Source organism: Enhydra lutris, unplaced genomic scaffold (genome assembly GCF_002288905.1).
Source record: "Enhydra lutris kenyoni isolate GAN:26980312 unplaced genomic scaffold, ASM228890v2 scaffoldscaffold3, whole genome shotgun sequence".
Classification (NCBI taxonomy): Eukaryota; Metazoa; Chordata; class Mammalia; order Carnivora; family Mustelidae; genus Enhydra; species Enhydra lutris.
The window spans coordinates 69000589-69028053 of NW_019154087.1; the positions used below are offsets into that span (position 1 = coordinate 69000589).

General features: G+C 37.9%; 1 protein-coding gene across 2 annotated transcripts in view; it reads left to right on the forward strand.

Moving 5' to 3' along the window:
• The window catches only part of LOC111154722 (anaphase promoting complex subunit 10), a 285704-nt gene that overhangs the window by 7212 nt on the left and 251027 nt on the right, over positions 1-27465 (forward strand). For both annotated transcript variants that reach the window (XM_022514602.1, XM_022514593.1), the window contains one exon: positions 21587-21677. In XM_022514602.1, coding sequence (XP_022370310.1) covers positions 21587-21677 — 91 coding nt within the window. The remainder of the gene's footprint in view (positions 1-21586; positions 21678-27465) is intronic.

The following is a 27465-nucleotide window of genomic DNA, read 5'->3' on the forward strand; positions in this document are numbered from 1 at the left end:
TACTGTTCTTTCACGTTTTTTGTAGTGTCTTTGTTTGGTTTTGGTATTAGGTAATGCTGCCCTCATGGAACGAGTTAGCAAATATTTCCTCTGTTTCTGTTTTCTGGAAGAGACTGTAGAGAATTTGTATTATTTCTTCATTACATATTTGATAGAAGTCTAGTGAAACCACTTAGCCCTGGTGATTTCTTTTGGAAGGTTATTAATTTTTTATTCAATTTCTGTAATATATGTAGGACTATTCAGATTATCTATTTCTCCTTGTCTGAATTTTGTTGTATTGTGTCTTTCAGGGAATTGATCCATTTTATTGAAGACATTAAATTTGTGGGCATAGAATTGTTTATAATACTCTTTTGTTTTCTTTTCTATTATCCATGAGATTAGTAGGGATGGCCCCTCTTTTGTTTCTGATATCAGTAATTTGTGTCTTTTATCTTTTTTTTTTGGTGGCCATACTAGAGGTATATTAATTTTGTTGACCTTTCAAAAAATAGCTTGTGGTAACTTCTCTTTTAACTTACTTGTTTTCAGTTTCATTCATTTCTGTTCTGATTATCATTATTTCTTCTCCTTATTTTGGGTTTAATTTACTCTTCTTTTCCTTGTTTTTTAAGGTGAAAACTTAGATTACTGATTCTAAGTTTCTCTTCTTGTCTAACGTACATACTCCATACTATAAATTTCTCTGTAAGCACTGCTCTCACTGATTCTACCGTTTTTGGTAATTTTTATTTTTTTAATCAGTTTCAAATATTTTACAGTTTCTTTTGATACTTCTTCCTTGATTCATCTGTTGTTTAATCTCCAAATATTTTGGATTTTCCAGTTATCTTTCTGTTAGTGATTTCTTGTTTAATTCTATTGTGGTCTGAGAGCATCTTTTGTGATTTCTATACTTTTAAATTGTTTATGTATGTCTTATAGGCCAGAATGTGGTCCATTTTTGTGAACATTATACATGAGCTTGACGGGAATTGTGTATTCTTGAGAAGTTTGTATATTCAATTGTCACTAGATAAACTAATCTGTAAATGTCAATTTGATCAAGCTGATTGATGGTGCTATTCAGTTCAACTGATTTACTAATTTTATATCTGGGATAAGGGCCTTAGCCTTTATCCCAGATATAATTAATCAGAATTTAAAATTATTTAGATATCCTTGTTTTTGTTTGCCTTGGTATTTTCGCATTTCCTTAGAGACTCATTAAAGGGAGTCTAAGTTTATAGTTCTTTTTTTTTTTTAAAGATTTTATTTATTTATTTGACACACACACACACAGAGATCATAAGTAGGCAGAGAGGCAGGCAGAAGGAGGAGGGGAACAGGTTCCCTGCTGAGCGGAGAGCCGGATGCGGGGCTCGATCCCTAGACCCTGAGATCATGACCCTAGCCGAAGGCAGAGGCTTAACCCACTGAGCCACCCAGGCGCCCCAGTTTATAGTGCTTTGAATTGTAATCTCATGGTATTAATATAGGAGCCGTATTGATAACGGTGGTAAGTTGTAGGGGGAACAGAAGTGTTCTATAATCCTGTGACTAGATCTTAGTCTTTTAGTGGGTGTATATCCATGGCTGTGACCTTTACAGGTGCTTCTCATTCCCCCGCCCCCCCAACTTATGTGGGAGACAGGAAAGCTAGAGGAGTCTGAAGTTGAGTATTTTTCTTTCCCCATGTCAATTAGGCTCTAGTAAAACCCATGTTGGTTATACTTTAAAACAGTTTTCATAGAAGTCAGGTCTTTGTTGAAGAGAGCACAATGCTCTGAGTGTATTTCACAACAATTACTTTCCCCCTCCCTCTGCAGGAGGCACTGGAGAATTTTCTTTCGTCTTTATCCTGAAGGGAATCTGGTGGGGCTCCTAGGTAGAATTCAGGAAAAGGTAGATCTCTTCCTAAGGCTGGGCTTCTAGGAGTTTTTCTCTCTTAACCTCGTCCATACTCAGTCTCCAGCCATTAGTCAGTTAGCAGTTACTCTAATAAAGTTTTTGAACCAGTTGCTGACTCTAGCAGCAGTTGCTGCTTCTGGTAAGCTATGATTCTCTGTATTCACCTGTTTCTTCAGTTTCCTGGGTGGTGGTTTGCCCTGTGACCTCAATTCTCTGTTGGACTTAAGAAGTATTACTGGTTTTCAGTTAATTCAGCTTTATTGCTGTTGTTCTGAGGATGAGTGACATTTTCCAAGCCTTTGCATGTCAGACTGGAAGTTGGAAGTTTTTCCTTTCCTTTTAAACTATATATATCTTTATATTTGAAGTGGATTTCTTATAGACAGCATTGGGTCTTGGTTTCTAATTTAATCCGATATTCTTTATCTTTTCATTGGGAATGTTTAGATCATTTACATATTTATGTATTGATACCATTAGATTTAAAACTACTGTCTTGAAATTTGTTTTCTTTTTTCTTGTTTTTTTTTTTTCTTTCCTTTTCTATCTGTTTTTGGATATATTCAGTATGTTTTATCTCCACTGTTGACTTAATAGTTATACATCTTTGAAATTTTTGAGTGGTTGCCCTAAGGCTTACAATATATATCTTTAATTATCACAGTTTACCTTCAAGTAGTAGTATACCACCATAGATAATGGTGTATGAATCCTTCAGCAGTGTACTCCCAGTTTCTCTCCTCCGTCCTTTATTCCATTTGTGTTATACATTTTATTTTTAGATATTTTAAGCTTCAGGATATATTGTTGCTATTTTTATTTTAAATGGTAAATTATCGTTTGGAGCAATTAAAAATTAAAATAATTTTTATGCTTAATTTTTTTCAATTTTTGGAACTTAATTTCTTTGAATAGATCAAATTCTATCTGGTATCATAGTCCTTCTACCTGAAGAACTTTCTCTTTTTTTTTTTTTTTTTAAGTCTTTTTAAAAAATATTTATTTGTCAGAGAGTGGAGAGAGAGCAAAGCAGGGAGAACGGCAGGCAGAGAGAAAACCAGGTTCCCTGCTGAATAAGGACCCTGATGCGGGACTTGATCCCAGGACCCTGGGATCATGAACTGAGCTGAAGGCAGACATTTTTTTTTAAAGATTTTATTTATTTATTTGACAGAGAGAGAGAGAGACAGCAGGAGAGGGAACACAAGCAGGGAGAGTGGGGGAGGGAGAAGCAGGCTTCCCACTGAGCAGAGAGCCTGATGTGAGGCTCGATCCCAGGACCCTGGGATCACGACCTGAGCAGAAGGCAGACACTTAATGACTGAGCCACCCAAGCGCCCCTGAAGGCAGACGTTTAACCACCTGAGTCTCCCAGGCATTCCCTGAAGAACTTTAACATTTTTTTGTATTGCAGGTCTGCTAGGATTGTTTGTTTGAAAAATTTTTCATTTTGCTTTTATTACTGTGGTATATTTTCCCTGAATTGGATTCTAGCTTGGTGGATTTTTCATTTTTTTTTTTAAATAGGATAGTGCCTTTATATATATATATTTTTAAGATTTTATTTATTTATTTGACAGAGAGAGATCACAAGTAGGCAGAGAGGCAGGCAGAGAGAGAAAGAGGAGGATGCAAGCTCCTTGCTGAGAAGAGAGCCTGATGCGGGGCTTGATCCCAGGACCCTGAGATCATGACCTGAGCTGAAGAGGCTTAACCCACTGAGCCACCCAGGTGCCCCTGGATTTTTCATTTTTTTACTTTAAAGATGTCATTCCATTATTTCCTGGCTTGCATAGTTTTTTTTAAAGAGAAATCTGCTCTAGTCAATGTAGCTTTTGTTCCTAGCTGCCGTTAAGATTTTATCTTTGATTTTCAGTAGAATAAATATGATGTGTCAGAGTAAGTGCATGTGTATTTAATATGGCTTGAGATTCACTGAGATTCTTGGATCTTCTGGTTTGATGTTTTGCATTATTTTATGAAAATTCATGGCCATTATTTCTTCAAGTATTTCTTTTGCTCCATTCCTTCTCTGTTGTCCTTCTGAGAATTCAGTTATACATATGCTAGATCATTTGATTTTTCTAGACCATTTTTTATTCATAGCTTTTAGATGCTTTATTTTTCCCACTTTTTTCCCTCACTTTGTTTTGCTCTGGATATTTTTTTTATTGATCTAAGTCTTCAAGTCTACAGCTTCTTTCTTTGGCTTTGTTGAGTTTCATCTCTGATATGGTGGTTTTTTATTTATAGCTTTTCCATTGACTTTTTTAAAGATTTTATTTATTTATTTGACACAGAGAGAGAGAGATCACAAGTAGGCAGGCTCCCTGCTGAGCAGAGAGCCCGATGCGGGGCTCAATCCCAGGACCCTGAGATCATGACCTGAGCCGAAGGCAGAGGCTTTAACCCACTGAGCCACCCACGTGCCCCTCCATTGACTCTTAAAAGAGTTTTCATCTCTGTTGAAATTCCCTATCTGTTCCAGCATTTCCTCCATCTTTCACTCTAGATTCTTTAACATGTCAATCATAATTTTTTATTTTTTATTTTATTTTATTTTTTCTTAAAGATTTGGTGGGGGCTTGTGCCAGAGGAGGTGTTTTTTTTTGTTTGTTTGTTTTGTTTTCTTTTTGTTTTAATTCCAGTGAGTTAACATACAGTGCCATATTAGTTAGAGGTGTACAGTATAGTGATTCAACACTTCCATACATCACCCGGTGCTCATCACAACGAGTACACTCCTTAATCTCCATCAGTTATTTTACCCATCCCCCCACCCCCTCCCTTCTGATAACCATCAGTTTGCTCTTTATAGTTAAGACTGTTTCTTGGTTTGCCTTTCTCTCTCTTTTTTTCCCCCTTTGCTTGTTTGTATTTTTTCTTAAATTCCACGTATGAGTGAATTTATATGGTATTTGTCTTTCTCTGACTGACTTAGGTCATTTAGCATAATACTCTGTAGCTCTATCCATGGTAGTTGCACATGTTAAGATTTCATTTTTTATGGCTGAATAATATTCCATTGTGTGTGTGCATGCATGCACGCATGCACATACAGACACCACATCTTCTTTTTTTCTTTTTTTTTATTTATTTGAGAGAGAGAGAGAGTGAGCGCACATGTACAAAGGCAGGGGGAGGAGGTGAGAGGGAGAAGCAGACTCCCCGCTGAGCGGGGAGCCCAATGTGAGACTTGATCCCTGGACTTGGATCATGCCCTGAGCTGAAGGCAGATGCTTAACAACTGCACCACTCAGGTGCTTTGACACCACCTTTTCTTTAGCCATTCATCAGCTGATAGACACTTGGGCTATTTCCATAATTTGGCTATTGTAGTTAATGCCGCTATAAACATTGGAGCGCATGTATCCCTTTGAATTAGTATTTTTTCTTTGGGGAAATACCTAGTAGTGCAATTGCTGGATCAAAGGGTAGTTCTATTTTTAGCTTTTTGAGGAACCTCCATACTGTTTTCCACAGTGGCTGCATCAGTTTGCATTCCCACCAACAATGCAGGAGGGTTCCCCTTTTTCCACATCCTTGCCAATACCTTATTTCTTGTGTTGTTGATTTTAGCCATTCTTATAGGGGTGAGGTGATACGTCATTGTAGTTTCGATTTGTATTTCCCTGATGATCACTGTTGTTGAACACCTTTCATGTGTCTGTTGGCTATCTATATGTCTTCTTTGTAAACTATTCATGTCTTCTGCCCATTTTTAATTGGGTTGTTTGTTTTTTTTGGGTGTTGAGTTTTACAAGTTCTTCCCCTATTTTGGATACTAACCATTTATCAAATATGTCATTTGCAAATATCTTCTTCCATTCTGTAGATTGCCTTTTAGTTGTGTTGATTGTCTGCTTCACTGTGCAGAAGCTTTTTATTTTGATGAAGTCCCAATAATTTATTTTTGCTTTTGTTTACCTTGCCTCAGGAGACATATCTAGAATGAAGTTGCTATGGTTGATGTCAAAGTGTTACTGCCTGAGTTCTCCAACCACGGGAAGTTTTTTTTTTTTTTTAATGTTTCTCCATTTTTAGTTTTCAACTATCTCTGTACTCCTGTGCTTCAGAGTGTGTCTCTTTCCATGCTCTTGCCTTGTCTTCAGTAGTAGAATGCTGTGCTTTGTCACTCAGTGCAGGCTTCTCTGTTTTCCTGGTCCAGCTATTATCTTAGCCCTTGTGTGCCTGGCCTCTAAGGTAGGGCTTTCTCAGTATTTTGGTCCCCCCTACCTATGATAGCCAAACTCTGCCTTGGATCTGTGGCTGGTCTTTTGTGGGAGAGTTTTCTGCCCACCCCCCCACCCGAGGAAGGGTTGTTCCCTGCATCTACCCCAGGTGTAGAACATTTTTTCTTTTAATCTTCTCCCAGCAAAGAAGGGTCTGTCCTGGAGTCAATAGGTTTGATGCTCATCCTCCAGCAGCTTAAGTCCTTTGTTCTGTTGGAGAGAAGGGTTTGGGAAGGACAGTAGGTTTTTTTGCTTTTCCTGCAGTGGTGGTCAGTTCTTTTCTTCACGCATCTATCATTGAAGTATGTTTTCTGGTCTCCTGGTCTCCTCTAAATCTTTCTGTTACATAGACAGTGAAGGGCCTTGGAAAAGAGTCTGAGAGTCAGTGTGCGTTCCCCTTAGATTTGGGACTATCAGGGCTGCTGTCCTTTTATGCTAGCCCACACTTGGCCTTTAACAGGTTGTTTAGCAGGTTCTGCCTAATGTCTTATGTGTCTGTTTGGCCACTGTTCCTTCCTCCCATGCTCTACCACAATTGGGACAGGCTATATATCATTTTTCTCCTAAGGTTGAGAGGTGCTCCTTCTTGGGTTTTAGACTTTTTGGTTGCTGCATTTTTTTCAAGCTCTTATGTTTTCAAGAAAAATTATGAGTTTGTAGTTTAGCCTCTTCCTGTTTGAATGGAAGTGATGCCTTTTTTCCCAGCTTTCTACATCTTGGGCTGCTTCAGAAGTTTCTAATATTCTTTATAGTATAAAATAGTTCTATGAATTTGCTCAAATTGAATACCTACCTTTGCTTGATCTAGTAGCATAATTCAACTGGTGCCTTATTGTATCAATAATGGGGTATAAGTCAGTGTCAGTTCATATCCCTTGATGCTATGACGTTTGCAGAGGGCAGTGTATAACTGGCTCCCTGAAGATGCCCCACAGTTCTGACAGCTTGGAGGTACAGAATAGAACAGTAGTTCCACTGCCAGGGGAGTGGTGGGATCACTACAAAATGTGTTAAGTATGAAAGTCATGCAGTTCATCAATGTTGTGTCAAACGTTACACTTGCATCACCTTTGGGTCCCTCAGTGAACTATCATTAGGTGATTATTTTCTACATAAAGAGTGAATGACTGCTCTTTATTAATGAGAAGCAGGATGAGAAGGTTGTTTAACCTTCGCTTCTCTGTGGTCAGATATTTTTCATTTCTAGGCAGCAGATAATTGCTGAAGTTTGTTAACACTTGAGAGTAAAAGTTATAAAAGACAGAATCCTTACTATCAAGGAGTTCACAATCTAGTGGAGGGATTAAAGCTTTAAACAAGTCATTATAATGCAGTGTAATAATTTATAACTCTTTAGTGCTTACTAAATGACAGGTCCCGTTCTAAGTACTTTGCATGTGTATGCAGTACATACTGTTATTGTTATCATTTTCTAAATGAGGAAACTGTAGTACAGAAAGTTAAGTAATTTGGCAATGATCACATAATTAATGGGAATGCTGTGACTCAAGGCAGTCAGGTTCCACAGTGTCATACTGCTTTCCACTAAGTATGGGTTCGATAGAGACCCAGAGGAAAAAGTGATTGATTCTGCTTAACAGATCAGGAAAGGCTTCATGGAGATGCTTGTTCTTCAATGGAACAAGAAGAGGATTTCATTGAATAAAGACACAAAGGCAAGGGGGCGCCTGGGTGGCTCAGATGGTTAAGCATCTGCCTTCGGCTCAGGTCATGATCTCCAGGTCCTAGGATCGAGCCCCATTTCGGGCTCCTGGCTCAGGAGGAGCCTGCTTTTCCCTGCCCTCTGCCTCTCCCCCTGTTCATGTTCTCTCTCTCTCTGTCTCAAATTAGTAAATAAAATCTTAAAAAAAAAAAATGACATAAAGGCAAGAGGAACAATAGGCACAAAGGTGTAGAGCTTAGACAAAACATAGCTCATTCAAAAGTTTTAAGTAAAACTAGAACAGAAGGAAGTGGCGTAGGTAAATCTAGCTAGTTAGGTAGAGGGCTGATATAGAGGGCTTTGTTAAACATTTGATACTTTATTGTACAGAGCTCTTAAAAAATTTTAAGTAGCAGAGTAAATCTTTTAGTATTTGTTCACATTTGAGAAGTTTAGAGGATGGATTGAAGTGAAGCAAGGTTAGAGGTAAAGAAATCATTTAGAAGACAAGGAATAATTTAGGGGAGAAGTGATATGAGGAAGACTTTAAATAAACTTTCTAAATGTTTTTTTAAATTATTTTTATTTTTTTAAAGATTTTTATTTATTTATTTGACAGAGAGAGACACAGCTAGAGAAGGAACACAGCAGAGGGAGTGGGAGAGGGAGAAGCGGTTCCCCACATGGAGCAGCGAGCCCAATGTGGGGCTTGATCCCAGGACCCTAGGATCATGACCTGAGCTGAAGGCAGACGCTTAACGACTGGGCCACCCAGGTGCCCCAAACTTTCAAAATGTAAAATAACAGTTTGTGGGAGGTACAAATTTACTTGCCTGCTACAGTGTGGTAGGTGGTATAGAGCTTTACAAAATTACTCTGTCTTTGGAAATAGTGGTCCAATATTTCACTCAGATTAAAGTTGGAATGTATTTAGCAGATTCAGCCTAGTTGAAGACGCATCACAAACAGTTCCACAATTCAGCATAATTGTCAGTCTCTGTCCAAGAGACTGGAAAAACTAAAGGTCAGATTTGTGTGACTGCTAGCATTATAACAGAGTCTTATTACAATAAATTAATCATTTAATTTCATAAGCCCTAAATTCATATCATGTTGGGCAACAAAATTAGGGGACAAATAGGTACATCTTCTGTGTTTGACTCCATATTTTATGCTTTATAAGCCAACAAAAATAAGTATTTCATGAGGTTGTGTTTTGTGGACATCTGATCCATGACATATTTTCCACTCAATTCATATATTTTATCAAGACATTTCTTTTATGAGTTAATTTTGAGAGGCATAATTAGATGATGTAAGTTGTTTTTCTTAAAAAAATAACTGAATTTTAATTTAAGTTTATGCCATAACTGACAATTGTGATCATTGAGTAACTTTCTGGTTGAATAGCAATATGTGCTTTGGAGAAAATAAAACAACAATATAATAAATAGACCAAGAAAGGCTTTTCTTGGAAAATGAAATTTGTGCTGAGATGTAAATGTTAGAAGAATCCATTGTGCAAAGATTTCACAGAAGAACCTTGCTGACAGAGGAAATAGCTACTTCAAAGGCTCTAAGCTAAATGGTTTGGCATGCTTGAGTTTCAGAAAGAAGTCTAGTGAGCTAGTGGATGGTGGGTAAGGAGGAGAAGTGGTAGAAGATTAGGCTGGAGACATAAATAGACAGGGGCCAGACTGAATTCTGGTAGAATTTGGATTTGAAGTACAATTTGGATCTGAAGTACAAAGCAGGTGCCATTGGAGATGTTAAGCAGGAAAGAGAGATGATCTGATACAGAGTTTTGTTTTTTTTTTTTTTAATTTCTATGGCAGAATTTATTTATTTATTTATTGAGGGGGGAGGGGCAGAGGGAAAGGGAGAATCTTTTTGTTGTTGTTGTTCTCAAAAAAATCACTATGGCCATTGAGAATAATGACTGGTAGGAGAATAATGGTGTAGACCGGTGGAGGAAAGACTAGTACAATAATTTGTGTCAGATGATGTTGAATTGGAATAGGCTCATGGTGGATGATGTGGAGACAGATGATGGCTTTGGAATATATTTTTAGAGGTGGAAAAATTATGACTTACTAAAGGAAAGGAGAAATTCAAGACTGACTCTTAGGCATCTGGCTGAATAACTCAGTATTATTTCCTAAGTTGAGAAAGTGAGGTGGGAGGAAATACATAGGTTTTGGTTCAAAAAAAAAAAAAAAAGTTATGATTCAGACACATTAGTTTTGAGATCAGCATTCTAGTGAGGTGTTTATTAGGCAATTGAGTATAGAAGCTTGGAGCTCTGGGGAAAGGTCTGGGGTGGAGACACAAAGTTGAGTTATCAATATATTGATGATATTGTAAGCTTGGGACTGGATTGGCTCCCCTAAGGAGAGATTGTTTTTAGAAAAAAGGGTAAAGTCTCAGGGCTCCTTCAAGATGTAGAGATCTGGCAAAACAGCAAGAATAAGAATCAGCAAAGGGAACTAAGGAGAAGTAGCTGCTGAACTAGTTGATAAACTAGGAGAGTGGGAGATCATGGATAGAAGCCAAGAGAAGACAGTGTATCAAGAAGTTAATTAATTCTTCATCTCTTTATTTTCTTTCTTTTTTCTTAAATTGAAGTATTCTGGACATGCAATATTGTATTAGTTTCAGGTATACACCATAATGTTTTTTTTTTTTTTTAAGATTTTATTTATTTATTTGTCAGAGAGAGAGAGAGGGAGAGAGAGCAAGCACGGGCAGACAGAATGGCAGGCAGAGGCAGAGGGAGAAGCAGGCTCCCTGATGAGCAAGGAGCCCGATGTGGGACTCGATCCCAGGACGCTGGGATCATGACCTGAGCCGAAGGCAGCCGCTTAACCAACTGAGCCACCCAGGCGTCCCTTGACAATTCTGTATATTACACGATGCTTACACCTTGGTGAGTGTAGTTATCATCACCATACAACATTATTATAGTATTATTGACTACATTCCCTATGCTTTACTTTAATTTTACGCATAAAATCATGACCTGAGCTGAAATCACAAGTCAGATGTTTAACTGACTGAGCCGTTTAGATGCGCCCTTCCCCTGTCTTCCCCCCACTGTTTTTTGACAGGTCTTGCTAAAGGTTTGTCAATTTTATCTTTTCAAAGAACCAGCTCTCATTATGTATTATTTTTTAGCCTATTTCATTTATTTCTGCTCTGCTCTTTATTATTTCTTTCCTTCTACTGACTTTGGGCTTTGTTTCTTGTTCTTTTTTTAGTTCCTTTAAGTTTAAGATTAGATTGTTTATTTGAGACTTTTCTTGTTTCTTGAGGCAGGCCTGTATCTCTGTAAAGTTCCCTTTTAGATCTGATCTTATCTGGTCGCAAATATTTTGAACTGCTATGTTTCTGTGTTTTTCTGTTCCCAGGTATTTTTCCATTTCCTCTTTGCTTTCTTTGTTGATCTGTTGGGGTGTGTGTGTGTGTGTGTGTGTGTGTGTGTGTGTTTTAAGATTTTATTCATTTATTTGACAGACAGGGATCACAAGAAGGCAGAGAGGCAGGCAGAGAGAGAGGAGGAAGCAGGCTCCCTGCCTAGCCGAGAGCCCGATGCAGGGCTGGATCTCAGGACCCTGGGATCATGACCTGAGCGGAAGGCGGAGGCTTTAACCCACTGAGCTACCCAGGCACCCCGATCTGTTGGTGTTTTAATAGCATGTTGTTTAGCCTTCATGCGTTTGTGTTTGTTTCTTCATTTCTTTATTATAGCACTTAACACTTTATATTGTAATTTATCTGCTTAAGTCCCTTAGTGCTGGCCAGTAAAATGTATTGGACTGTACAGTGAGATGGCTGCTAGCTATGTGTGAGTACTTTAAATGTGACTAGTGTTACTGAGAAATCCGATTTTAAATTTTACTTATTTTTAATTAGTTTAAATGTAAAGAGTTACAGCATAGATAGTGCATTAAATAGATGAACTCTTCCACAGAGACCTCATGTAATCTATCTTTGTGTCTTCAGAGTAAAGATAATGCCCTAGTTATAATAGCGCCTTAGCAAATATGAAGGTATTTGCGTTAAAAGATATGTTTTACATGGCAATGGCTGTTTTAGTCCTAAAGGTAATCTAAGCTGGGCTAGTCAGATGTATCTCATCTATTGATGTTGTTAGCTCTTGCTGCACTAATGGTGTGTAACAAACAACCCTAATCTCTCAGTGCTATATTATAATAACAAAACTTATTTCTTGCTTGGTTATGACCTGGCTCTAGGTTGTGAATTGGGTCCAGGCCTGCTCTGTGTGTTCAGGCATGATGTCTTAGTGGGGTGCCAAAATTCAAAAGGCCAAGCCAGACCTTGCAAGCATATTTAAAACCTCTGTTTGGGGGTGCCTGGATGGCGTGGTTGGTTGAGTGCTCAGCTTTTGATTTCAGCTCAGGTCATGATCTCAGGGATCCTGGGATGAGCCCTGCATCAGGCTCTAAGCCCAGTTCAGAGTCTGCTTGTCCCTGTCTTTCCCTCTGCTCCTCCCCCAATTCATGCACTCCCTCTCCCTCTCTCTCAGGTTCTCTCTCTCTCAAATAAATAAATAAAATCTTTATAAATAAATTAAATTAGACCACTGTTTGTGTCACATTCATTCACATTGTGTTGACCAAAACAAGTCATGATTAAGCTCCAATATGACGAGTGCAGAAGGATTTTCTTCCCATGGAGGATGGCTAGAGAAGAGTGGCTGTTTACTAAGCAGTAACAGTAACCATAGGTTAATGCTGGTTTTCTTTTCCTTAGAGATGTGGTTCTCATCTGGGGATGATTTTGCCCCATAGGAGACATTTAGTAATGTCTGCAGTTGTTTTTGATTGAGACAACTGCTGGCAAGGGGAGGACTGTGACTGACAGCTAGTGGATAGAGGCCAGAGGTGCTGCTAAATACCCTATAATGCTCAGGACACCCCTGCCCCTGAAGGAATTATCCAGTGCACAGCATCACTAGTGCCCAGGTTGAGAAGACTTGCCATAAAACAGTAGTTCTAAAATTTTAGCATGTATCAGAATCACCTGTAGGATTTATTAAAATACAGACTCTCAAAGGAGTTAACTCTGAAAGTTTCTGATGTAGGTCTAGAATTCCTAACAAGTTCCCAGGTGACAATAATGCTGCTGATCCAGGGACCATACTGTGAGAACCATGGCTTTAAGAATCAGTACATCGTGTAAAAGGTTTTTTTCTGGATAATATCATTTGTGTGCATTATCATAGTACCTGTTAAAGCACTTATCACAAATTTGTCTTTTAGTTCTTTTGTTTGGACTAAAAGAATTGAGGTATACACTGTGGTGAGGCTTTGGAAAAGAAATTTACTCTCTGAGTCATGGCATTGGTACAAACAGATATTTATAAAATGTTCTGTTCGTGAGACATATTTTGAACAAGTAGAAGCTGATAATCTTGCTTAGTACTCCAGAGGTGAAGATTTAGGCTGATTGGTTCTTGACGAGATTGCAGAGATTATACTTAACTTAGTTGTACTGTTGTAGTTTCATAAGCAGTATCTTAAAAACAAATTTAAAATGATTAGTCTTGGGGTGCCTGGGTGGCTCAGTAGGTTAAAGCCTCTGCCTTCGGCTCAGGTCATGATCCCAGGGTCCTGGGATCGAGCCCCGCATCGGGCTCTCTGCTCAGCAGGGAGCCTGCTTCCTCCTCTCTCTCTGCCTTCCTCTCTGCCTACTTGTGATCTCTCTCTTTCAAATAAATAAAAAAAAAATAAAAAAAAAATAAAATGATTAGTCTTGAGTTACAGGACATCTCTTATTCTGGATATGTTATTTAGTTTTTTTGTTTAATGTTCATTTTGCTTGATAAGAACAAACACCATTTTATGAAATTCTTTGAGCTCACACAGATAAAATTGTGAAATGAAGAGAAAGAAAAACTAGCCAAATAGCTAAAACAAAGTTAGTGACAAAGGTCTTTTTATCATAGAACATTTAATGGTGGAGCTCTTAAGGAAGAGTCATATAATTGAGTTATTTTCTGTTAGGGAGCTCATAAGCTGGTAAGAAGAAAAAGGTATTTAAAACTTAAGAACTCTTTAATTGGTAGCAAATAACTTTTTATCTTATAACTTGCAGAAATAAATGTTCTGGATTAGCCCTAAAAATAATGTATAAAGAAAGAACAGAAGCATGGCCTAACGTAGCACTGTCCAATAGAAGTATAATGCAAGTTGCATGTGTAATTTAAATTTTTCTAAGAGCTACATTAAAAAGGATAAATTGGTGAAATTAGTTATAACAATATGTTTTTAATCCAATATACGTAGACTTATTATTAATGAGATATTTTGTATTTCTTACTAGTCTTCAAAAACTAGCAATGGAGCACAAAATCAGGACTTTTAAGTCTGTTCCGCTGAGGGACATCGCTCCAGAGGCTTAACCGGGGTGAAGCCCACGCGGGGTCAGCGTGGCCTCAGGTCCCGCAGGGTCACAGAAGGATCGGGGGTGTCTGGGTGTCGCAGAGCTTACAGGTATTAGAACGGGGAAGCCAGCTACAGAGACAGAGCCGAGGAGTGAGTTCTAAACTTGGGGTTACCTTGAACCGGTCGCAGGCTCGGTCAGCTCGGAGCACGGCCGGAGGCCAGGGTGACGGGAATAATTGGGCGCTGTTCTCTGAGGGCGCACTGAGGAGTGGGGCCCTGGGCTCTCTGTTCCGCCGGGCTGGAGACTGGGAGGCCGCCATTTTCATTCCCGTCCTCTGGAACTCTACGGAGTGCATTCAGGGAACAGAAGCTCCCAAAAGCAAACCTGAGCGGATTACTCAGCACGGCCCCTGGTAAGGGCGGTGCAATTCCACCTGGGGCAAAAACACTTGAGAATCACTACAACAGGCCCCTCCCCTAGAAGATCAACAAGAAATCCAGCCAGGACCAAGTTCACCTACCAAGGAGTGCAGGTTCAATACCAAGGAGAGCGGCGGAATTTCAGGGAGGAGAAAGCAAAGCACGGAACTCATGGCTTTTTCCCCATGATTCTTTAGTCTTGCAGTTAATTTTTTTTTTCAATTTTTTTTACTTCTGCTAAATTTTTTTTTTAACTTTTACCCTTTTCCTTTTTAACGTTTTTTTAACTAGTTTATCTAATATATATATTTTTTTCTTTTTTATATTTTTTCTTTATTTGTTTTCTTTTTTTAATTGTTTCTTTTTTTTTCTGAACCTCTTTTTATCCCGTTTCTCCCCCCCCACGATTTGGGGTTTATTCTGATTTGGTTAAAGTGTATTCTCCTGGGGTCTTTGCCACCCTTTTAGTATTTTATGTGCTCCTTCATATACTCTTATCTGCACAAAATGACAAGGCGGAAAAATTCACCACAAAAAAAAGAACAAGAGGCAGTACCGAAGGCTAGGGACCTAATCAATACAGACATTGGTAATATGTCAGATCTAGAGTTCAGAATGACGATTCTCAAGGTTCTAGACGGGCTCGAAAAAGCCATGGAAGATATTAGAGAAACTCTCTCGGGAGAGATAAAAGCCCTTTCTGGAGAAATAAAAGAACAAAAATCTAACCAAGTTGAAATAAAAAAAGCTATTAATGAGGTGCAATCAAAAATGGAGGCTCTTACTGCGAGCATAAATGAGGCAGAAGAAAGAATTAGTGATATAGAAGACCAAATGACAGAGAATAAAGAAGCTGAGCAAAAGAGAGACAAACAAATACTGGACCACAAGGGGAAAATTCGAGAGGTAAGTGATACCATAAGACGGAACAAAATTAGAATAATTGGGATTCCAGAAGAAGAAGAAAGAGAGAGGGGAGCAGAAGGTATATTGGAGAGAATTATTGGAGAGAATTTCCCTAATATGGCAATGGAAACAAGCATCAAAATCCAGGAGGTGCAGAGAACACCCCTCAAAATCAGTAAGAATAGGTCCACACCCCGTCACCTAATAGTAAAATTTACAAGTCCTAGTGACAAAGAGAAAATCCTGAAAGCAGCCCGGGACAAGAAGTCTATAACATGCAATGGTAAAAATATTAGATTGGCAGCAGACTTATCCACAGAGACCTGGCAGGCCAGAAAGAGCTGGCATGATATATTCAGAGCACTAAACGAGAAAAACATGCAGCCAAGAATACTATATCCAACTAGGCTATCATTGAAAATAGAAGGAGAGATAAAAAGCTTCCAGGACAAACAAACACTGAAAGAATTTGCAAACACCAAACCAGCTCTACAGGAAATATTGAAAGGGGTCCTCTAAGCAAAGAGAGAGCCTAAAAGTAGTAGATCAGAAGAAACAGAGACAATATACAGTAACAGTCACCTTACAGGCAATACAATGGCACTAAATTCATATCTCTCAATAGTTACCCTGAATGTTAATGGGCTAAATGCCCCAATCAAAAGACACAGGGTATCAGAATGGATAAAAAACCAAAACCCATCAATATGCTGCCTAAAAGAAACTCATTTTAGACCCGAAGACACCTCCAGATTTAAAGTGAGGGGGTAGAAAACAATTTACCATGCTAATGGACATCAGAAGAAAGCTGGGGTTGCAATCCTTACATCAGATCCATTAGATTTTAAGCCAAAGACTATATAATAAGAGATGAGGAAGGACACTGTATCATACTCAAAGGGTCTGTCCAACAAGAAAATCTAGCAATTTTAAATATCTATGCCCCTAACGTGGGAGCAGCCAACTATATAAACCAATTAATAACAAAATCAAAGAAACATATCGACAATAGTACAATAATAGTAGGGGACTTTCACACTCCCCTCACTGAAATGGACAGATCATCCAAGCAAAAGATCGACAAGGAAATAAAGGCCTTAAATGACACACTGGACCAGATGGACATCACAGATATATTCAGAACATTCCATCCCAAAGCAACAGAATACAGAATTCTTCTCTAGTGCACATGGAACATTCTCCAGAATAGATCACATCCTGGGTCACAATTCAGGTCTCAACCAGTATCAAAAGATTGGGATCATTCCCTGACTATTTTCAGACCACAATGCTCTGAAGCTAGAACTCAATCACAAGAGGAAAGTTGGAAAGAACCCAAATACATGGAGACTAAACAGCATCCTTCTAAAGAATGAATGGGTCAACCAGGAAATTAAAGAAGAATTGAAAAAATTCATGGAAACAAATGATAATGAAAACACAACGGTTCAAAATCTGTGGGACACAGCAAAGGCAGTCCTGACAGGAAAATATAGAGCAATACAAGCCTTTCTCAAGAAACAAGAAAGGTCTCAAATACACCACCTAACCCTACACCTAAAGGAGCTGGAGAAAGAACAACAAAGAAAGCCTAAACTGAGCAGGAGAAGAGAAATCTTAAAGATCAGAGCAGAAATCAATGAAATAGAAACCAAAAAAACAATAGAACAAATCAACGAAACTAGGAGCTGGTTCCTTGAAAGAATTAATAAGATTGATAAACCCCTGGCCAGACTTCTCAAAAACAAAAGAGAAGGACCCAAATAAATAAAATCATAAATGAAGGAGGAGAGATCACAACCGACACCAAAGAAATACAAACAATTATAAGAACATACTATGAGCAACTCTATGCCAACAAATTTGACAATCTGGAAGAAATGGGTGCATTTCTAGAGACATATAAACTACCACAACTGAACCAGGAAGAAATAGAAAAACTGAACAGACCCATAACCAATAAGGAGATTGAAACAGTCATCAAAAGTCTCCAAACAAACAAAAGCCCAGGGCCAGATGGCTTCCCAGGGGAATTCTACCAAACATTTAAAGAAGAACTAATTCCTATTCTCCTGAAACTGTTCCAAAAAAATAGAAATGGAAGGAAAACTTCCAAACTCATTTTATGAGGCCAGCATCACCTTGATCCCAAAACCAGATAAGGATCCCATCAAAAAAGAGAAGTACAGACCAATATCCTTGATGAACACAGATGTGAAAATTCTCACCAAAATACTAGCCAGTAGGATTCAACAGTACATTAAAGGATTATACACCATGACCAAGTGGGATTTATTCCAGGGCTTCAAGTTTGATTCAACATCCACAAATCAATCAATGTGATACAACACATTAATAAAAGAAAGAACAAGAACCATGTGATACTCTCAACAGATGCAGAAAAAGCATTTGACAAAGTACAGCATCTCTTCCTGATCAAAACTCTTCAAAGTGTAGGGATAGAGGGCACATACCTCAATATTATCAAAGCCATGTATGAGAAACCCACCGCAAATATCATTCTCAATGGAGAAAAACTGAAAGCTTTTCCGCTAAGGTCAGGAACACGGCAGGGAAGTCCATTATCACCACTGCTATTCAACATAGTACTAGAAATCCTAGCCTCAGCAATCAGACAACAAAAGGCAATTAAAGGCATCCAAATTGGCAAAGAAGAAGTCAAACTATCACTCTTTGCAGATGATATGATACTATATGTGGAAAACCCAAAAGACTCCACTCCAAAACTGCTAGAACTTGTACAGGAATTCAGTTAAGTGTCAGGATATAAAATCAATGCACAGAAATAACTTGCATTTCTCTACACCAACAATAAGACAGAAGAAAAAAGAAATTAAGAAGTCAGTCCCATTTACAGTTGCACCCAAAAGTATAAGATACCTAGGAATAAACCTAACCAAAGAGGCACAGAATCTATACTCAGAAAACTATAAAGTGCTCATGAAAGAAATTGAGGAAGACACAAAGAAATGGAAAAATGTTCCATGCTCCTGGATTGGAAGAACAAATATTGTGAAAATGTCTATGCTACCTAAAGCAATCTACACATTTAATGCAATCCCTATCAAAATCCTAACCATTTTTTTCAAAGAAATGGAACAAATAATCCTAAAATTTATATGGAACCAGAAAAGACATCGAATAGCCAAAGGAATATTGAAAAAGAAAGCCAAAGTTGGTGGCATCACCATTCCGGACTTCAAGCTCTATTACAAAGCTGTCATCATCAAGACAGCATGGTACTGGCACAAAAACAGACACATAGATCAATGGAACAGAATAGAGAGCCCAGAAATAGACCCTCAACTCTGTGGTCAACTAATCTTCGACAAAGCAGGAAAGAATGTCCAATGGAAAAAAGACAGCCTCTTCAACAAATGGTGTTGGGACAATTGGACAGCCATATGCAGAAAAATGAAACTGGATCATTTCCTTACACCACACACGAAAATAAACTCAAAATGGATGAAGGACCTCAATGTGAGAAAGGAATCCATCAAAATCCTTGAGGAGAACACAGGCAGCAACCTGTTCGACCTCAGCCGCAGCAACGTCTTCCTAGGAACATCGCCAAAGGCAAGGGAAGCAAGGGCAAAAATGAACTATTGGGATTTCATCAAGATCAAAAGCTTTTGCACAGCAAAGGAAACAGTTAACAAAACCAAAAGACAACTGACAGAATGGGAGAAGATATTTGCAAACGACATATCGGATAAAGGGCTAGTGTCCAAAATCGATAAAGAATTTAGCAATCTCCACACCCAAAGAACAAATAATCCAATCAAGAAATGGGCAGAGGACATGAACAGACATTTCTGCAAAGAAGACATCCAGACGGCCAACAGACACATGAAAAAGTGCTCCACATCATGCGGCATCAGGGAAATACAAATCAAAACCACAATGAGATATCACCTCACACCAGTCAGAATGGCTAAAATCAACAAGTCAGGAAATGACAGATGGTGATGAGGATGTGGAGAAAGGGGAACCCTCCTACACTGTTGGTGGGAATGCAAGCTGGTGCAACCACTCTGGAAAACAGGTTCCTCAAAATGTTGGAAATAAAACTACCCTATGGCCCAGCAATTGCACTACTGGGTATTTACCCTAAAGATACAAACGTAGTGGTCCAAAGGGGCACGTGCACCCAAATGTTTATAGCAGCAATGTCCACAATAGCCAAACTATGGAAAGAACCTGATTTCCATCAACAGATGAATGGATAAAGAAGAGGTGGTATATATACACAATGGAATACTATGCAGCCATCAAAAGAAATGAAATCTTGCCATTTGTGATGATGTGGATGGAACTAGAGGGTATCATGCCTAGTGAAATAAGTCAATCGGAGAAAGACAACTATCATATGATCTCCCTGATATGAGGAAGTGGGGATGCAACATGGGGGGGGTTAAGGGGGTAGGAGAAGAATAAATGAAACAAGATGGGATTGGGACGAGACAAACCATAAGTGACTCTTAATCTCACAAAACAAAATAAGGGTTGTTGGGGGGAGGGTTGTTGGGAGAGGGGGGTGGGGTTATGGACATTGGGGAGTGTACGTGCTATGGTGAGTGCTGTGAAGTGTGTCAACATGGCGATTCACAGACCTTGACCCCAGGGATAAAAATATATGTTTATAAAAATTTTAAAAAAATTACAATTAACTTCCATTATTTATCTCAACATGTCCAAAATGATTTTAATATCTAATCAATATAAATACTTACTAAATAAACTTTTAATGTCCTTATACTAAGTCTTCAAAACCTAGTGTAAAGGTTTTAGAACACCCTAATTTTTACTAGTTATGTAGAGGAATAGGTGTTTTTGAACATTATTAATGAAGATGCATTTTGGAGGAGAATATGACAATATTTATCAAATTAAAAATTTGAATGATCCAGGGTTCTATTCCTAGAAATCCATACTCCAAAAATACTAATATCCATTTAAATATTACAGATTTGTAGATGTAGACATTTACTGCAGTGTTGTTTGTAACAGGAAAACATTGGAAACAGCCTAAATGTCCTTGTCTTATAGGGGTTTCATTAAATAATTACGATATTTCCAGACAGCAAGGTACTCCATAACCTTTAAAAAATATGGGAACTCTTTAGGTTAACTGTTTTTATAATGAGTTAAATAAATATTAACATGATATAATCATGTAAAATACTTGGACTGTGTCTGGCACATAGTTAATGTTATATATTATTTGCAGTTATTATGATTAATTATTATTATTAGTGATATGGAAGAATCTCCAGATATGTTAAGTGAAAAAGAAATGCAAAGTGTAGAACTATGTGTTACCATTATTTGTGTAGAGGGGAAAAAAGAATATATATGTATTTGCTTGTATAGTTGTACAGTATCTGTGAAAGACTGATAACATTGATCATATTTGGAGTGGTAAACCTGACAGTGGGGGTGGGGATAGAGACTTTCCACAATGTTCTTTTTTCTGCCTTTTGAATTTGATCCATGATGAATATAGTACTTTGTGAAAAATTAAAATGTAAATCAAATTTATTTCTCTTAAATATTTTTGAGAAATCCATACCTTACCATTAAATTATTTCTATAATTAATATGTATTATTATGATTTTAATCAAGAAAAATAATACAGGATATTTTTATTTTCAGTTCTGTAGAATGGCTAGATGATATGAGATTCTGGGCAGATTTAATTTTTAATTAATTTTTGATTAATCAGAAACACTTGGTTTCAAAATGTATATGACTTTTGGAAATATTTCTAGGTTGCCTTTATGTTGTCACAAGAAGGATATACTTAATAAAATCTGGTTTTGCATGGCATTATGTTAATGCCCTAATACAAACTTTTTTGTGTGCAAGTGATATTCTAAGAGTTGAGGTCTTGTGAAGAGGATGGAAGAATTCTAGTCATTCAGATTTTACAGTATTGACCATCCTGTTTATCATGTTTTCTGGACAATATGAATGATAATTTTTTATTTGAAATATATAGCTCTTTCTTGTTCATGAGAACTTACTGTCACTTGTGTTTTAGGATTTGGAGTGGATCAGTTACGAGATGACAATCTTGAGACTTATTGGCAATCAGATGGCTCCCAGCCTCATTTAGTAAACATCCAATTCAGGTAAAACATTTTAGGATTTTTTAATTTGTGTAGGTTAAATGGACAAAGTGATCTATTTTATTTATATAAAATTGAAAGGCATAGAAATTATAGTGAAATGCACTTAACTCTGATTTATTTATAAGCCTTGAGATTATTTTTCTATGCCTCTAGATTGTGTTTTAAGTTTACTCAGTCTTGTCTTTTGTGAATTTTTTATAGTACTTTACACGGGTCCTTTTACATAGAGATTTCTTAAATATACTTTTCAATATGATTTATTTTGGAAAAATATGCTTTGCTTGTTGTGACTCAAAGCAATTAAATGCCTTAATGCATCTCATTAATTACATCTGAAGTGATAATAGTAAGTTCATTAGGTATAGTCTAGTCACGTAATTCTCAAAGTTGTATTTCCACTTGGGGAAAAAAAATGTTTTAACCTAGGACCTCTAAGGATATTTTGAGTTTTGAAATGCTTACTTTCTCAGGGAAAGGAAAATGACTGTGTTTTTCAACTGCTTTGAATTTATTGAGATAGATGGAAACCAGCTAACTTGATTATTTGGCCATTTATATAATCTATTTTGACATTTTATAGCATTGTATTTTTAATTTTTCTATTCTTTTTAAAAATTTATTCTTTTTTTTTTCTTTTTATATTCTTTTTAAAAAGATTTTAAAGTAATCTCTACACCCAATGTAGGGCTTGAACCACAACCCCGAGATCAAGAGTCACGTGCTGGGGCACCTGGGTGGCTCAGTGGGTTAAAGCCACTGCCTTCAGCTCAGGTCATGATCCCAGGGTCCTGGGATCGAGCCCCGCATCGGGCTCTCTGCTCAGCGGGGAGCCTGCTTCCCTTCCTCTCTCTCTGCCTGCCTCTCTGCCTACTTGTGATCTCTGTCAAATAAATAAATAAACTCTTTAAGAAAAAAAAAAAAAGAGTCACGTGCTAAGTTGCATAATTAAGCCAACCAGGTACCCCTTTAGTTTGTTTTTCTTACTGAGGGTACAGATCAGCAAATTTCTTTTTCTTTCTTTCTTTTTAAGATTGATTTATTTATTTGAGAGAGAGAGAGGGGGCATGAGCGAGCACACAGTGGGAGAGGGAGAGACAGACTCCCTGCTGATCAGGGAGTCCGTTGTGGGGCTTGATTCAGGGACCCTGGGATCATGACTTTAGCTGAAGGCAGATGTTTAACTGACTGAGCCGTCCAGGTGCCCCAGATCAGCAAAGTTCTTGTGCAAAAGCCAGTTAATAAGCATTTTACGCCTTCTGGGCTATCGGGTCTCTGTTGCAACTACTCAGGCCATTATTGTATGAAAGCAGCATAGGCAGTGCATACTGGCTGAATTTAGCTATTCTCATTAAACTTTCTCTTAAAAAAGTAGGTGGTGGGCAGAGTTCACCCAATGGGTTGTAGTATGCCAACTCCTGTCCTTATGTATTAAATATGTATACACCAGAAATAAAAACAGCACCTAATATTTTTTAGAGACTTAAAATACCAAATGCTTTACTAAAATGTGTTACCCATTCATTTCATTTAACCTTTACAGCTATTTTTTTTTTTTAAGAATTTACTTATTTATTTGACAGATCACAAGAAGGCAGAGAGGCAGGCAGAGAGAGAGGGGGAAGCAGGCTCCCTGCTGAGCAGAGAACCGGATGTGGGGCATGATCCCAGGACCCTGAGATCATGACCTGAGTGGAAGGCAGATGCTTAACCCACTGAGCCAACCAGGCGCTCCCCCACCCTTTACAGCTATTTTTATTCTTATTTTATAGTCTCAGAAGCAGACTTAGATAAATTAAGTAACTTGCCCAAGGTTACACAGAAAATGAGTGGCAGAATTGCAACTGAACACAAGTACTCTGACCCCAGAGCCTATGCTTTTAACCATTATACTATATAGACTAGGGTAAATTTCTTTTCCATGACAACAAAGGCTATCCATCACTTAAAACTGGTATAATCGGTGTCCTAATTTAATTGTATTATTAGAATAGCAGATTTTTTTTTTAGCAAATACAGTTTTACACAGAAGGCCAGTGTATTGAAGAAATAATAATTTAAAAAATCTGTTAAATTTATTGAGCATTAGAAGTTCCAGGTATTATATCATCTCATTAAAAGTTTAATATTTAATAGTTGTTAATGTGTATCATTTTAAAATGGTCGTCAAGACGAAGATGTGGGTACTATAATTTTTTTTCATTTTACAATGAAAAAACTAAAACTTAGAAAAATTAGCTGACTTATTCAGGTCATACCCCATGCAGTTATAGAGCCTGGATGTGATCTAGCAGTCTTGACTTCAAAAACAGTTTATAGTTAGTATTCAGCTGTTTCTCAACCAAGCTTATTAAAATAGTCAGGAACTTAAGACCCTCCCTGCTTAACTCAGCCCTTGCCCTGGCTAGAGAAGCCTAAGGCTTTGAGGGACACTGTTTTATTTTTTTTAAATTTTTTTAAAATTTATTTTATTTTTTTTAAAGATTTTATTTATTTATTTGACAGAGATCACAAGTAGGCAGAGAGGCAGGCAGAGAGAGGGGGGGAAGCAGACTCCCCGCTGAGCGGAGAGCCCGATGCGGGGCTCAATCCCAGGACCCTGAGATCATGACCTGAGCCGAAGGCAGAGGCTTTAACCCACTGAGCCACCCAGGCGCCCGAGGAACACTATTTTAAAGAAGTGTTTTAGGAAAAGGGAAATTGATTAAGAATTTTGAAACAATCTCATCCTTAAAGAAAAGTTGCAAGTACAGCACAATTTTTTTCCCCTGAATTATTTCAGAGTAAGTTCCAATATTTGTCTCAGTTCTCCAGAATGCCTTTTATATGTCATTCCAAAGAAAGACATTATCCTCCATAACCACAATACATCCTTAGGAAATTAACATTGACACATTTAATTCTACAACCCTATTCCTGTTTTACCAATTCTGCCAGTAAAGTTGAATTACAGGTTGAATTTAGTTGTCCCTTCTCTTCACTCTCCTTTAATCTGGAATATTTCTTCACTCTTTATTTGACTTGGCACTTTTGAAGATTACAGGCCAGTTATTTTAAAGAATGTCCCTTAATTTCGGTTTCTTTGATCTTTACAAGTAACTTCAAGTTATGCGTCTTTAGGAAAATAGCATAGAAGTGATGTTCTGTGCTCGTTATTGCATCTTACTACTTGGGGTACATGATTTGCATTTTGTCCCATTACCGATGATGTTTACTTCCATTAAATGATTAAGATAGTATCTACCAAACTTCTCCACTGAAAAGTTTCTTTCATGTTAATCAAAATTATTAATATCAGCATGGACACAGTTTACTGTTTTATTCACCTGCTCTAAATCTATTTTTTTTTTGAACATTTTATTTTTTTATTTGACAGAGAGATACACAGCGAGAGAGGGAACACAAGCAGGAGGGGTGGGAGAGGGAAATGCAGGCTTCCTGCTGAGCAGGGAACCCAATGTGGGGCACAGTCCCAGGACCCTGGGATCATGACCTGAGCCAAAGGCAGATGCTTAACAACTGAGCCACCCAGGTGCCCCATAAATCTATTACTGCCATCATTTGTGTCAGCACTCAAATTTCCTCAGATTTAGATAGTGGGAGTCCCCTACAGTTGACTATTACCTTTTGACAATGTCTGTGATTATTCGAGCAATTTCTTTTGTTCTGGCAGAAGATTCTGTGCCCCATTTCCCCAAGATCAGGTGATTGTAGTGGACAGTAGTAGTTAGAAACCAGATCTTGTGGGGTGCCTGGGTGGCTTGGTCGGTGAAGCATCTGACTCTTGATTTTGGCTGAGGTTGTGGTCTTAGGGTTGTGAGATCAAGCCCCACATTGTGCTCTCTGCTCAGCAGGGAGTCTGCTTGATTTTTCTCTCCCTCTCCTTCTGTACCTCCTCCCCAACGCCCCCCCCCCCGCCCCAAAACCAGGTCTGGTATATTAAGCACACCCAGTGCCCCAGATCTTGTATTGGATGTGCTCATTGCTCTGGGATGTTGCTATTTCTGAGCTTTCTCAGTGAGGGGGTATATGTACGTAACACTTACATACATACATAAACATATTTACATTTGTATTTATTTCTCTGTCTTCACACATACGGAAATCATAGATTCATATCGACACTTCCAGTTCTAATCTAGAGTGAACAGGGTTTATTCTAGTTTTTTCTCTTTCTATTCTTAAGCCCTTTCTTCATGAATGAGAACCTGGTTCCTTCTCTCTTATCTTTCCTTACTTATCTCATTAATCCACCTGTATGCAGTCTTCCATTTCTCTCATCGTCTCCTCCCCGACAAAGATGCCCCTTCACCCCACCTAGGCTCTCAGCCTGTCCTGTGCTGTTGTCTTTTCACTCTGTCTGTACTTCCCTATTTGCAGATAACCTTTTTTCCTGGTCTGGGTCCTGGCATCTTACATCAGTCACTCCCTTTGTGTAGGATGTTCTCTTCAGCCCATTTGGGGTTTGGTGTTGCATGTCAGGCCACTTTTCTAACCCTTCTTGGCTCCAGAACCTCACTGCATGGTATGAATGCCCTCTTTTATCTCCCTTTGGGCTTGACACTCCATAATAGGCTACCTTACAATGTAGATGTCTTCTCACTCCACAAAGGCTCTTATATGCTACATTGGGCCACCTTGTGGTATGGATGTCTTCATCACCCCACTCATGCTCTGACACCCCAAACCTGGTTGCTCTCCTCTTCAGAAGTTCTGCTCACTTCCATATGGGCTCCGACATTGTCCTACGCTTGCTTCCCTCTCCTGTGTGAATGCACTCCTTACTTTGAACAGGCTCCAGTAGCCCATTTTTGTGTATGTGCCTGTCTTTCTAGATCCTTTCTAATAGCTTTAGGACTAAATCATTCAGAAAGGGGAAGTTCTTTTTATTAGCTTTGTATTTCTTAAATTGTTTTCTAAAATCAAAATGACATTGGACACTTGTCCCTGTATTAGTGGATAATAAACTATTATATTTCAAATAGATGAAATAATAGTAAACTATAATTCTACACTTAATCTGCCTCTCTGCCCCCCTTTTCAAAAAAAAAAAATTAAAAATCCTTAAAAAAATCCATCAAAAAAAAATCCTCAAAGGAGAGCAAAACAAGAAGTGCAAAAGATCTTTAGTAATTTTGGTTGACCATAAGTTTAATCTTAGTTAACAGTGTGACGTGGCTGCTGGAAGAACTAATATGATCTTAGGATGCAGTAATGGAAGCATAAAGCCTTGGAAGACCTCCTGTGTATCATGTTCCATTTTGGCTTTCCCTCTGTGACTGATAAAGCTAGAGTGTGCTCAGAACAAAGTGGATAGAGTAATTAGGGAATTGAAACCAAACCATGTAATAAAAAAATTGAGAACATATAGTCTGCTGAAGACTTTGAGGGACATGGTAGTTTTCTTTACATAATTGGAGGCCTTTATACCTTTGGAGGATTAGATTTCTTTTGTGTTACCTCATAAGGGAAGACTGTCCAAAAGATGGGAGTTACACAGAGACCAATTATGGCTTTATAAGAAAAACTTTAAAAAATCAGAACTGATCAAAGATAATGTAGTGAGTTACCTATTAGAAAAATTTTGAATCTGGGTATTTACCTGATGCAGATGATTATATCATTTGACCCTCTGAGCTCATTTTTAGCCCTATGGACTTATGATTCTGATTATATCTAATTAAATATTAAAAATATAATAATTATATTTTAATATAATCAAAAATATAATTAAATATAATATAATTAAAAATATTCTGATTATATCTAATTAATTATATCTAATTAAAAT